The sequence below is a fragment of the Chlamydotis macqueenii genome, chromosome 2 (assembly GCF_036417535.1).
Source record: "Chlamydotis macqueenii isolate bChlMac1 chromosome 2, bChlMac1.mat, whole genome shotgun sequence".
Classification (NCBI taxonomy): Eukaryota; Metazoa; Chordata; class Aves; order Otidiformes; family Otididae; genus Chlamydotis; species Chlamydotis macqueenii.
Window position 1 is genome coordinate 145,278,512 of NC_141557.1, and position 12,882 is coordinate 145,291,393.

General features: G+C 40.0%; 2 protein-coding genes across 6 annotated transcripts in view; one reads left to right on the top strand and one right to left on the bottom strand.

Moving 5' to 3' along the window:
• NUDCD1 (NudC domain containing 1) overlaps positions 1-7,399 on the bottom strand; it is a 43,392-nt gene extending 35,993 nt beyond the window's left edge. Inside the window, exons 1-2 of one of the 3 annotated variants that reach the window (XM_086741168.1) lie at positions 7,260-7,399; positions 1,276-1,369 (exon numbers count right to left, since the gene is read on the bottom strand). Coding sequence is in view for 2 of the 3 variants with exons in the window: in XM_086741166.1 (XP_086597292.1) it covers positions 7,260-7,377 (118 nt within the window). In the remaining variant the exon portion in view is untranslated. Of the gene's footprint in view, positions 1-1,275; positions 1,370-3,115; positions 3,298-7,259 lie in introns of all 3 variants that reach the window. The other 2 variants (XM_086741167.1, XM_086741166.1) reach the window with 2 other exon arrangements.
• Positions 7,400-7,454: 55 nt separating this feature from the next.
• Positions 7,455-12,323, top strand: ENY2 (ENY2 transcription and export complex 2 subunit). 3 transcript variants are annotated; one of them, XM_086741172.1, is made up of 5 exons: positions 7,455-7,591; positions 8,011-8,104; positions 9,081-9,151; positions 11,066-11,140; positions 12,057-12,323. In XM_086741172.1, exons 2-5 carry the CDS (start codon positions 8,037-8,039, stop codon positions 12,131-12,133), a joined length of 291 nt encoding a protein of 96 aa, XP_086597298.1. In that variant the 5' UTR covers positions 7,455-7,591; positions 8,011-8,036; the 3' UTR covers positions 12,134-12,323. The 3 variants fall into 3 exon arrangements, with proteins under 3 accessions (XP_086597298.1, XP_086597296.1, XP_086597297.1); XM_086741170.1 differs by having other exon boundaries at positions 7,503-7,639; XM_086741171.1 differs by lacking the exon at positions 7,455-7,591 and adding an exon at positions 7,653-7,849.
• The last annotated feature ends 559 nt before the right edge of the window (positions 12,324-12,882 follow it).

Below are 12,882 nucleotides of genomic sequence, written 5' to 3' on the forward strand. Positions count from 1 at the left end.
TACCATCAAGCAGATAAGTCACTAGACGGCTCAGAAGTGACCCCATTAGAGATACTGGCTATTAATATAAAAGTGGCTATAGGAACCTATAGCAAGATTACACTGTTTGATTAACAAAAAATCCAGTCATACTATACAAAATGCTTGCAAAATGACAGTATAATTAGCAATTAGTCTCCTAATCACTGTTGATATTTGAAAACCAACAGCATTAATTCCACTCAGCTCAAATAATTACTCGTATTCACCACACAGGAGGGATTTCTGTACCTCTGCAATTAATAAATTACTGTTCCCCAAGCAATGGTCCTTCAAAAAAAGCTAGAATATCAACAAAAGAGTGAGAAGAAAATACATCTGATATAATGGGAAAGACTGCTACCCATTCAAATTTCTACTTTAACTGATTAGAATATTTTACAGTAAATTACACTGTAAAAGAAATTAGAAGGATGCACTGTGGAAATGTGTTTTAAAGCTGTTTGGACAATTAAGCTTTATCACAGAGATATTTTTCCCAACACGACAAGAGATGATGTGAATATTCTGTAATCAATTAAAGACAAAACCAAATATAATCCAGGATAATTATTTTTAGTGAAATCAAGTATATGTAATCTATTTCTTGTATGGCAACATTAACTGATCTTCTGAAATTAGAATTCAGATGTGGAAGCATGTAAAGCTTTTCTGGCACAGAAAACCTAAAATTGCCTTATTTTGCAAAGCTTCCTTTCTTCACTTCTCCCTCCTCACCAGCCTAGACATGCTGCTACTGTCAGAATTGTAACTAAAACACACACGAATAGTGAAAATAGTCTAAAGTAGGTGCTTCCAAAAGCATATGTATAACCTTTCAAGAAAATGACTCTAACTATATACTATATATTAGTAAGCATTATAAAAGCTAGAAGAACATGAATAACTTCTCTGTCCTTGAGTTTTTCAGCCTGTAGTCCTAAGAAGCCCTGAATAATGAGTCAGGAACAGAAGATACAAATCCCTTGCATAATTCTAATATGTAATTCATTCTTCATAAACAGAAGTCAGAAACTATACAATTTGTAGGTGATTTTAAACCAGGAAATCAAACAAATGTGTACTGTACTGTCATGAAACATTTTAAATAAGGTTATTAAGTGCTTGCAGAATACATCCTGTATATATAGCTCTCTGCCAAGAAGTAATTAGAGAAACTATTCCATCCTTGATTAATTGAAACTCATTCTGCGATCAAGTGAAATCTGTGCACAAATGCCACCTGCTATCACATACCATGTGCTCAGATAGTTTATAGGAGATTTTACACTAGGATGAAGTTCATTCCTTCCTTTCTACAGCCTTCCAGGCTCAAGTTTTCTTGATGGTCCTTAGAAAAATGAGGAGAAAACCAAAGAGCTGAGTGCAAAAAAAATGAAAGATAGAAGAAATGAAGATTCTTAATAAATTAGATTCAGAAAAACAGAAGTTAATATAAAGGGAAAAGAAGAAATATTTCAATCAGATCATCACCTTATTCACATAGTTACATAGTTTTGCAGTTTTTTGTTTGGTTGTTTGGTCAGGATTTTTTGACAATTTTTTGTTGCTGTTTGGTTTGTGGTTGTGGGGGTTTTTAAATTTTGTTCTGGTTTTGTTGAGGGTTTTTGAGGGTTTTTTGAATTTGTTTTTAAGAATCAGACTAATTCACTACGTTCAGCTTTTTGGGTTCAATTAACGAGCAGCAGTTAACGACAGCGATTCAATAGAATGATAAATTATCTCCTTCAAGTTTCTGATAAATGAATCTGCACTACTAAAACACAGGAACACTGATTCATACTCGTTCACACCAGAAAAGAGAGAAAATATAGAGAATGTATAAATTAAATCTCAGCTTTCAACATTATTTCCCAACAACCTTAGTTAAGTAGGATATTTCAGACTAGTACAAAGAAGATTACGCCACTTTTCTAGAATTGTATTTTTCTCCAGCTCCATGCTTAAAAAAGTAATTTGATTTAAAATGGTTCAAAGATAATTAAGCAAAAATTTTCACTCACATTGCCTTTACCTAAAAGCAAAAACACTAAATACAAAGCAATTCATAAGAACCAACAGAAGGAGTAAGACATCTCTAACCTAACTGGATCTTACTATAATCACTATATCTACTATAATCATTACTTGGCACTGCAAAAAAAAAAAAAATTCTTCTGAATAAAGAACACTATCAAGGGACTTATACTTTAAATTAATAGTGCAGTCTTACATCTGTCTTACACCTGTCATCAAACACCATAAAGCAGAACTGAGGGAGAAAAAAAAGTAGAGGAAAAAAAAGAGTGAGAAACTCCCCTCCCCCATATTTTTAGATGTTTTACTGAACACATCAAAATAACTTTACAGTACTGTAAAATATGCAAAATAATTATATCAAGATCTTATTTTGGGGCATCGAATGGTCTATGCCTATAAGTCATACTTTGTTTTGCAATGCCACCCAGTGGAAGCAAGTTAGTATTCCATATGCACTTACCTACTAGTGGAAGAGACTACATTCATCTATTTTCTAGCATCAGCATTCAAAGATCCTTCTAACCCTGCATTAACTCTTTTTCTTTTAATATTAACAAGCAAATTTTTATTGTTAATGGCAGCATCATCTCGTTTTTGTTGTTATTGAGTAAAAGTACAAGGCTTGTTTATTCTACTGCAGTACGTCAACAGATTAAACACAAAAATATACTATTTAATAAACATATAGCTTGCCCAAAACAAGCACGGGCTGACAGGTACTGTGTAATGAAGTATTTTTGCCTGATCAAATTACTTACACAGGTATGAACAGTAAATGGGATCTATCACGTTCTAAATTGAATTTTGTTCTGGTTTTGTTGAGGGTTTTTTAGGGTTTTTTTTAATTTGTTTTTAAGAATCAGACTAATTAACTACGTTCAGCTTTTTGGGTTCAATTAACGAGCAGCAGTTAATGACAGCGATTCAATAGAATGATAAATGGTCTCCTTCTAATGGTTCTGCCAAATAGACAAGATAGAGGAAAGGCCTGACAGATATCCATATCTGAATAAATCCTAAGCCTCTGGAGATAAAAATGAGTCAAGTTATATCTGACCAGCAGAAGTCAAGAGCAAGGTTCTCATTCCTTTAGAAATGTCGTGCATCTTAGACAGGCTCCTTGCTGGAGACAGAGATTTGCCCCACAGTCACTGCTTTGGGCTCTGCTGAGATCTGATCGGGGCAGAAGAGGTGACAGTAAATGAGATGCTTTTTCCTCCCTCTCAAAGGTCCAGTGATCTAAGAGAAAGGCATTGCAAAGCTCAATGCAAAGGAAGCATTTGAAAATAAGTTACAGAAATAAACTAAGGAAAACACGGGAACAAATAGACAAAATTTAGGATCAAGAGTTGGGAATTAAAGGTCTAAAAGTGTGAGACTCATTACAAGTTGAAACATGTTACCAGGATGAGAGATGAGAAAAGAGAAATTTCTGTTGAAGTTCAGATGAACTAGGACAGAATGGGTAGGACTAAGGAAGAAATAAAAGAAGAATATGCAAATCAGAGTATTTAAAAGGGAACATAAGATACCAGAATTTCACCATTCTTCTTCGCTGTGACCATATATTTAAGAAATTCACTACAAAATCCCCCTCTACTCCAGATCTAATAAATAAATGTTTTAAATTCCTTTCTGCTTCAGCTGCATGTCTGACCACAGCAAATTCCTGGCAACCACAGTTTGACAGCTAAAGGCAAATTAGAACTGAATACCAAGTTTTACACGATGATCAGAAAACTAAGCTCATTGTAGTCCACACAAGCATGACAACCACCGCAAGTTGCTCCACAATACCACGTGTTGATTTCTACCTGCTCCAGTAGTAGAAGCCTCAATCAATTCTACATGTCAATTTTTTTAAAGTAATTTTATTTCACAGCTAATAGGGAAATTTATAAAAATGGATAAATATAAAAACATAGATTAAAATATCAACAAAGATGATTCATACTCTAATGCTTAATACACAAGTTTGTAATAACATTGCATAAGTGCTTCAACTACAGCTGAGTTACCTCAGTTCCACGCAAAAATTAGTACCTATTTCTTTTTATTGTCACATTTTCCAAGTACTCTAAACCTCACATGTTCATCTTACTGTCATGAAATTTGGGATGCCATATAGGCAGAACTCCAAATCCCAGATCACTTGAGACAAGCACTCCAGAAATTGTTTCCTGGAAAACAAACAAAAAACCCAGCAGCCTTTTTACATGAATCTTCTGGATTTTATTACCACATTTTTGCACACAGTTGTGAATAAAATCAGAAATCAGTCATGCTGACAGTGTTCCTAAACATTTGACGTTTTTTTCAGCTATTGTACTTTACTCACTTCCAGTTTGAGGAAATAAAATAAAACTCTTGACTCAGTGACAAATATTAATTTAATAACCCACAAACTACCAAGTTCTTCATCACATCCCTGAGACTTTTAATCTGCTCACAAATGTGCTAGCACAGAGAAAAAGCCACGGCCTACACACCATCCAGGGTCTCTCAACTCAACTCGTTATTCCTGTGCAACATAAAGGTCAGTCCAATGCATATGTAGACCACTAACACCAGGAAATACAAAGTTCAGGTACAGAACGTCTCTGTACTGTGAAGAAACTGCCTTGAAGTAAGCAGAAGAAAACCAGCAAGGAGAGAGAGCCAGCTGTATGGCCTCAGAGCAGGCTGAAATATGGACAGAAAAAAACATCTAGAAGATAGGCATAGGGCCTGGTTTGGTTTCTATTTAATGTTACTAATTTTAACAACAACAAAAGCTTTCCACTCTCCAGTGGATCGATATCTCTCTATATATAGACATACACATACAGAGAACAGAATAAGTGACTCGGTATTAATGGTTTAGTAGGACAGCCAAATGAGTTAGAGAGAAATGAGTCAGGGTCCTTGAGCTGTGGGAAGTGCAGAAATAAAAGAGCACAAGCACCCATACTGATCTTCCATCACACAAGTTACTGTAACTACTATTTAAAATACCTGAACAGACAAGAACTGACTAGATCCATCTCTCCATTAGCAACTCCATCACTCAGATATTTTAATCAAAATCTGTAATCTGAGAATCATAGAATGGTTAGGGTTGGAAGGGACCTTCAAAGGTCATCTAGTCCAACCCCTCTGCAAGGAGCAGGGACATCTTCAACTCGGTCAGGCTGCTCAGAGCCTCATCCAACCTGGCCTTGAATGTTTCCAGGGATGGGGCCTCCACCACCTCTCTAGGCAAACCTGTTCCCATGTTCTACCACCCTCAGTGTAAAAAATTTTTTCCTAATATCTAATCTACATCTCCCTCCCCCTATTTAAAAACCATTACCCCTCATCCTATCACAACAGGCCCTACTGAACAGCCTCTCCCCATCTTTCTTGTAGGCCCTCTTGAGGTACTGGAAGACCGCTATAAGGTCTCCCCCGAGCCTTCTCTTCTCCAGACTGAACAGCCCCAACTCTCTCAGCCTGTCCTCATAGGAGAGGTGCTCCAGCCCTCTGATCATCTTTGTGGCCTCCTCTGGACTCGCTCCAACTAGTCCATGTCCTTCTTATGTTGGGGGCTCCAGAACTGGATGCAGTACTCCAGGTGGGGTCTCACCAAGAGCAGCATAGAGGAGCAGAATCACTTCACAAATCTTCAGCTATTTAGAATACGTGCACAACCAACTATTCAAGAACCACACAGCTTGTTTGACCATAGGCAGATTAAATAAAGGACAAACTAAGGGACTGTACCTACGCTACGCTAACTGTTCCATCTCTGACACAGCTGTAGTAACACTGCTGACACACATACACTCACTTACACTTGGGCTGTCTTTTGAAAGGTGACACCTACATCAGTCTTACAGTAAAAATATCAGAACATATAACAAAAACATTACTCTCTTTAAATTTTCCAGTCCTGTCATAGACACATGCACACACACACACAATATCACCTCAATGTCATTCACTCATCCTGCAATACACAATTCACATACAACTTCCATCTTACTGCTGACAATTCACCATGGCAAACATACCTTTCTGATCTACTACTAATACAACGTACTCACACAAAACTCAAGTAGCATGTAACAGATAACTCTGTAGACAGGTATATTGTTCAGTAAATATACAGAGGTAGAGATCAGCCCACCCAAATTGTGTATTAGCGTCCCAGCTTTATAAAAAAAAGGCAGCTAATTCATCCACCTTACAAAGGACCTAAGTTTCACAAATCAAAAAAGGTGGAATGCTGAGATTTCAGAGGGCGTGGCTAGGCTGCAGGTATAGGCCCAACACAACTTTGTGCTAATGTTCTTCTCAGTGAATCAGCCTATTAATGGACCAGTACCTTAAATGTTAATAATGCTTGGCAGAAAAAGCAGAGCATGGAATGTATAGCCTGAAGATCATAGAACAGTTTGGGCTGGAAGTGACCTATAAAGGTCATCTAGTCCAACCCCCCTGCAAGAAGCAGAGACATCCCCAACCAGATCAGGTTGCTCAGAGCCTCATCCAGCCTGGCCTTGAATGTTTCCAGGGATGGGGCCTCCACCACCTCTCTGGGCAACCTGTGCCAGTGTTCCTACTGCCCTCATTGTAAGCGAAATTTTTTACAAGGTCCACCTTTGAAGTGTGGGCAGAGTAAGAAAGAAAAATAGCTAATTTGCTGAAGTTTGCAGAAGATACTAGTTCTACATAGGTTTGTCTAAGTTGCGTGTACTCCACCATGCTCACGTGCATGCTACCACTTTGAGCCACCCCAGCCCTGCTACGAGCGCACAAGCCATGGCTTGGCTCACCGGTTTTCTTGCCCGTTTAGAAACCCAGTTCAAACTCGCAGGGGCAGACAGCTGTAAGGCAGTGACCTGACAACAGACCTTGCTCCACCGCGAAGCCCCATGAGGGTGCGGGGAGGAGGACGGACACACCGGTGACAGCACTGCGGCCAATTACAGCGGCAAAAATCGAGACGGAACGGCGAGCCTCTCAAACGCCCGCCGCTCCCTCAGAGGACGGGCGCGCAGGCCTCCCGGTAACGTGGGCCGGGCTGTCCCCTGCTCGGGGCACGCTTGCACCGAGGGCCGCCGGGCCAGGCCAGGCCGTGGAGCAGCGCAAGGGGAAGGAGGGAAAGGCGGACGGAGCCGGTGCCCCCAGCCCATCCACCGCACCCCCCGCGCCCCACCGGACCCAGCCCCGCTCCTCACCCGCGTCGAGCCCCAACTGGTAGCAGGCCAACGGCTCCAGGGACAGTTTGTAGCCCTCGAACTTGGGGTCCAGGAGCAGGCGCTTGGCCTGCAGGGAGCAGTGGGCGGCGCCCGCCATGCCGCGGCTCCGGGGAAAACTTCGGGAAGAAGCGGCAACCCGGCGGCCCCTCAGGCGGCGGGGGCGCGCAGCTCCACGGGAAGGGCGGTGCTGGCGGCGGGGCGCGCTGGGAGCGGTAGTCCAGGCCGGGGCACGCCGGGAGCTGTAGTCGCCCAACTGCCGGCGCCTTCCCGGACTACGCTTCCCGGCTGCGCCCGCGGGCGAGGGGCGGTCGGTGGGTTGCGCGTCCGGTAGGGCCCGGAACTGGCGGCGCCGCGGCGGGGTGAGGCTGGACCGCGCCGGGCTTGGGCTCTTCCCCGCTGCCGCTCTCCGGCCGCGGCGGGGGAGCCCATGGGCGGGCTGGGCGGTGCGGTGCAGGGCTGCGGGGAGGCCGCGCCTGGCCAGGGTGGGCCGCGTCCGGGCAGGCGGCCCGGTGACCTGCCGGTCCCCCGGCGCTCCGGCAGGCGGGTGAACGCCGTGCCGGCGCTGCCGTGTGCGTGCTGGTAACCTGGGCCGGTCACGCAGCGGTGTTCCGGCCCGCAGCCGCCGGGATGCGTACGTGGGCCCGGCGCTGCGTGCGGCTGTGTGCAAATGACTCCGCTGTGTTTGTGACGCCAGTGTTTTGTCAAAACTCTCTTCTGCTGTTGTGTGTAGGTTTGTGAAGAACCTAGCTTTCCAAAATGAATAAAGATGCCCAGATGAGAGCAACCATTAACCAAAAGCTAATAGAAACAGGAGAGCGAGAGCGGTGAGTAGGCTGCCTCCTCCATGCCAGTAAGAGGCTGTAAATATTATCAAACATGAACTATACATAGAAATAAAGATTAAGTAAACCTGATACTAAATTCTTCAAATGCCTGTATGTGAAAGTCTGTTCTATGAAGCTGTATTTAAAAAAACAAAAATTCTTTTTGCCTTTTGAACAATTTTATTTTATTTTTACACTTGAAAAGAGAAGCAGGGAAAATAAAGGATGGGGTGGTTGGCTTATGAACTCTAAAGCTTTTTCTTGTTCTGGTATATTGTGTTGGAAAGCTCTTGGTCCACATCAAAATTTTTCAAGGCCAGTATGAGACGGAGTCTTCTTCCTAGGTCATCACATAGCCATGTACCTAGTGTAGCCTTTTGTAGACTGACATGGTCTACGTTCTACTTCTTTCCTGGTTGTGACCATCCCCTTGGAGATTGTACAGAGCTTCAGCAGACCAAGCAATTTCTTGAAATGGTATTGGGACTTGTTTTATTCTAATTTAAGAGTAAGAAGAGTTTTGACAGGACGTCAAAAGCTGTATTATAAACAAGCTGTATCAGAGCTGTACTATGATCAGAGACGGTGCACTCAAATTTCTTGAACTGAGAAATATCCAGAAGCAGTGGATTTCACTTGTGTTGTTATTCTGCTTTTTGTCATCAGTTCATCTGCCCTCTACACATTTATCTGAGTAAAAAGGATTAGACCTACGCAACTCAGCCTCTTGGCGCAATCCGTTCATTCATAAAACCAGAATTTTGCTAGAGTTTAGGATATTACAAGATAAGTAGGCATGGTAAACCAAAATTGGTACTCATTCAGGTTAGGATTCACATGCTGTTCAGCCATTTCTGCTGCTGGTCTGGGAGTTCTGCTGAGAGTCATTATTGTAGGCTTAACTTTCACACTGAAGCATATTTAAGCTCTCAGGAATGTTTACTGTTCCTAATAAGTTTGTATTTTGTCTTAACAGCCTTAAAGAGTTGCTGAGAGCCAAATTAATTGAATGCGGCTGGAAAGATCAGTTGAAGGCACATTGCAAAGGTAACAGTAGTCAAATAACTAATATCTTTTGTAATCAGTGGGGGTTCTGGCCAAGTAAAAGTCCCAGATGAAAGCTTTACTGCCTAACAGTCAATTTAAATGAGAGTTGGGCGAGAGGAAAGCATCTCTGGCAATTGGTTTTGCATGCAAGAAAGCATCTTGCCACCTTGAAAAAAAATCTTGAGACTTCTTCTATGATCTGAAACTTAATAAGCTTCTGAGAAAAGTATTTGAATTGATTCCCTAAATATTCATGATGATACAGCTTTTTGTTTTGAGAGAGGTCGCTTACCACAGGAGAATAAAACCAAGGTAAAGGAAAATGGAGCAAATACAGTGGTACGGAACTCAAGAGAACTTTCTTGTGTGCATATGGGAGAGAAAGAAGTGCATTTGTTCTTCTGAATACAATTCTTGAAAATAAGATCTACTTAGATGAGAGAAAACAAGCAGATGAACCTCTAAATATCAAAATCTTTAGTTTTGAGTTAAGCATTTGGCATTACTGCAATTTACTGTCTTTGTAAATTGTATGAAATTGTTGTAAATAGTATTTAAGCATCCAGGAACATTACTGCATTATGAAATTTCCTTAAAGCAAATAACAAATCCCTTGAGCTTTCACTTTAATTCCGATTTGATCTGTTGTGCCCAGCAAATCAATATTGCATTACAAAGTTTTTCTTTTTGTAGGGCTGAGCATGTTAAATTGTTTAAATAGGTGGTTTTGCGGAGAGGGCCGAAATGATTCATGCTTGCAGTTGTCTGCCTGATGCCGCTGCCAGAGATTACCCATTTCAATAGTACAGATAGTGAAAGGGATGTTTATCTGCCTTCTCAACTACACACTTTATAAACTGCTGTAGTAAAGTTATGTAAAATTGTTCGATTTACATTAATACTTTGAACTGCTGCTGCTGAGATTGCAAATGTAAGTTCAGTTGTCCCTGTTAAGGGCCTAATAACCTCCAGTAGAAGGGATACGAAGGGATTTTTGGGGTTTGGGGTTCTTGTTGTTGTTTTGTTGGGATGTGAGGGGTTTTTTTTGGTAGCCTGTGCCTCTTACCAGATTAGAGCCAGTAACTGAGCAAGCCAGGATTAATTTCCAGAGGTAATTCAGGCAAGAAAAACAGTTTACAAATAGTTCATGTGATGTTAGTTCAGAAAACATGTAGTGTCTTGGGGACAAACAATCCTGTGTACTGACATATGGTTAAAAACATTCATGTTTAGACAAAATATTGTAAGTTTCTGCTGCTGAATTGAAGTTTCTTCTCAGCATTGACTCCTGCATTTTTCAGTAGTTTTCAAGACACTATAAGTAGGTAATTTGTTTAAATGGTGTATTAATCATACAGTATATCTTGAGCATAGTTTTTATTTTGCTGTAGATGTATACCTTTATTTCAGATATGCTTTTTTACTTTGCTGAAATATACAGAGAGATGTTGTTTAAACCAGTTAGGAAGAGCAGGACTGCCTCTGTGCTCTCCCCTGTTTTATGTTCCGAAGTCTTTTTCCAGTTGCATCTCTTTCTCACTATTGTGTAAAGAATATGTTTGAAGAGATAAGCGGACCAACTTGTGCATTGCTAGAACACTCCAGTAATACGCACATCTGGTAATGCTCGGATAAGCTGAAACTTTGTAACATTTGATTTTAAAATATCAGCCTATCAAGATGCATCAGTAGTGACGAGTTCCCATCTTTAAACCTATGGTATGAATGAGAGACTGCATCCACTGTATGGTGCAGTGTAAGTACCAGGTTAATAACCTACATTTAGGTCGCAAGCTACTTCATCTTCTCTGATGACCTATGCATGCAGGTTTTGTCTGCTAAGCATTGGCACAGGTTTTGTCTTCTAATGAATGGATCAAAAGACTTCAAATAACCTCTCTTTGTCTTCCCCAGATGTCATTAAAGAAAAAGGATTAGAGCATGTTACCGTTGATGATTTGGTGGCAGAAATCACTCCCAAAGGAAGAGGTAAGAAAATGCAAACATGGGTGTGGTAGTAGTACATCAATAAACATACCTGCCTATATTTCTTGAATATTTTGAAAGCAACACTATGAACTTGCCTGTGTTGGATTCATGGAAAAATGTTAATAGCTTGATATTAAACACAAATAAAACATGTGAATTTGTATTGTGTAACAACATCTGTAATGAGCTGTGTGGGTAGACTACTTCTGCAGGTTACATTATTTAGTCATGACTCTGTATTCATCTTTATCATTGACTTAATGGTCCCAAGAAAATTTGGGGCATGCGACAGAGATGTTTTAAAATTCCAATTCTTTTCAAGATGGAAAATCTGAACTAACAATGCTACTATAATGGGAAGTGGGAAAATGAAAGGATATAGCATACAGATACAGAAAACTGGAATCTCTTAAGGAAATACTGTAGTCTTTTAATATAGTTCTTCTTGGACTCTAATAAGCTTTGGTGTTAGTGGGAGAAACTTCATTAAGTCTTGACTAAAAAATAGGCCTTCCGAAGTACCTTGCTGAAGACCCTTACTCTTAGGTCATGGCTGAGATGTTTGGTTTTTTTAGTCTTAAATTTGTGAAGTAAAAAGTAGGACCATCAAACTAGTTTCTAGTGATTATGTCCTGTTTATTGTTGAATAATACTTTCTCTCAAAGTTTCCAATTTTCTTGATTGTGGCTAGGCAAAAAAAACCAATAACAGTATTCTCAATAGACTTCAATTTAAGCCTCTTTTAAATGGGAAAAATGTAGATGTGCTGTATGAAAATCAAGTAGCTTCAGTTACTTTAGGTATTAACAGAATTGCAAGAACATACAAGTAATCCAAGTAGCTGTTGTAAAAGGTTAGTATTAGCATATTTTCCATTTTGTCTTTTTTACTTCTTGCTTCCTTATTTGTGTTTCAGCCTTGGTACCAGACAGTGTAAAGAAAGAACTCTTGCAAAGAATAAGAACCTTCCTTGCCCAGCATGCCAGTCTTTAACTTTGACGTTCATCTGAGATACAGTGTTTTTGTTACGTCAATCACATCTGGATTGGAATACAGTTTCCATACTTAAGAATGGAAATTTTTTTTTTTTCTTTTTTCATGATGAGTTGAAGTTTCTTTGCACTGCATTGATTTCTTAAACTTGGTGTTATTTTAATAAAAAAAAAATTGTGCACTTGTGGTTCTAAGGCTCTTCTCTCTTATCAGTGCGATGTAATACGGTATCACCTATTTCAGTTTTTAATAATAATTTTATACCGTTGTGCAAATTTGCTCAGAGTTTAAGAAAAGGAGAGCGATTACCAAGTATGTTAACTAGAAATGCAGAAGGGGGAAAAAAAAATATGTGGAAAATGGCATATGACATGCTATTGAGCATATCCTTTCTAATTTTCCCTGAATAAGTAACTGGATAGCATAAAGAAGTTAAGACTACATGAAACTGTTGGTGGCATTCCTCTCAGTACTTCTTTGCTAGAGAGTGAGTGGTTTGAAGTCTCTGACTTGTGCTGCAAATATTCATTCAGTAATTTGTAACAGGTTGAATTCTTCAAACAAAAAAGGCAGTCGTATTTTTCATCAGTAATTCTCTCTTCTTTCCACATTTATTTTAAAAAGAGTTGTTGTTCTGATCCATAACAACTACTGTTTCATAGCTTTGCCCATATTACTGGTAATTTTTAATTATGTGGATCTTGGGGGCCTTTTGAAATTTAAGTGTGATACAATAATTTGCCAACATA

What these genes read in the sequence shown, in the direction of transcription:
- ENY2 (XM_086741172.1), top strand. Translation starts at nt 8,037, where the DNA reads ATGAATAAAGATGCCCAGATGAGAGCAACCATTAACCAAAAGCTAATA. An exon ending in GTTGAAGGCACATTGCAAAG is followed by an intron (nt 9,152 to 11,065) that starts GTAACAGTAGTC and finishes TGTCTTCCCCAG; the next exon opens with ATGTCATTAAAGAAAAAGGA. An exon ending in AATCACTCCCAAAGGAAGAG is followed by an intron (nt 11,141 to 12,056) that starts GTAAGAAAATGC and finishes TTTGTGTTTCAG; the next exon opens with CCTTGGTACCAGACAGTGTA.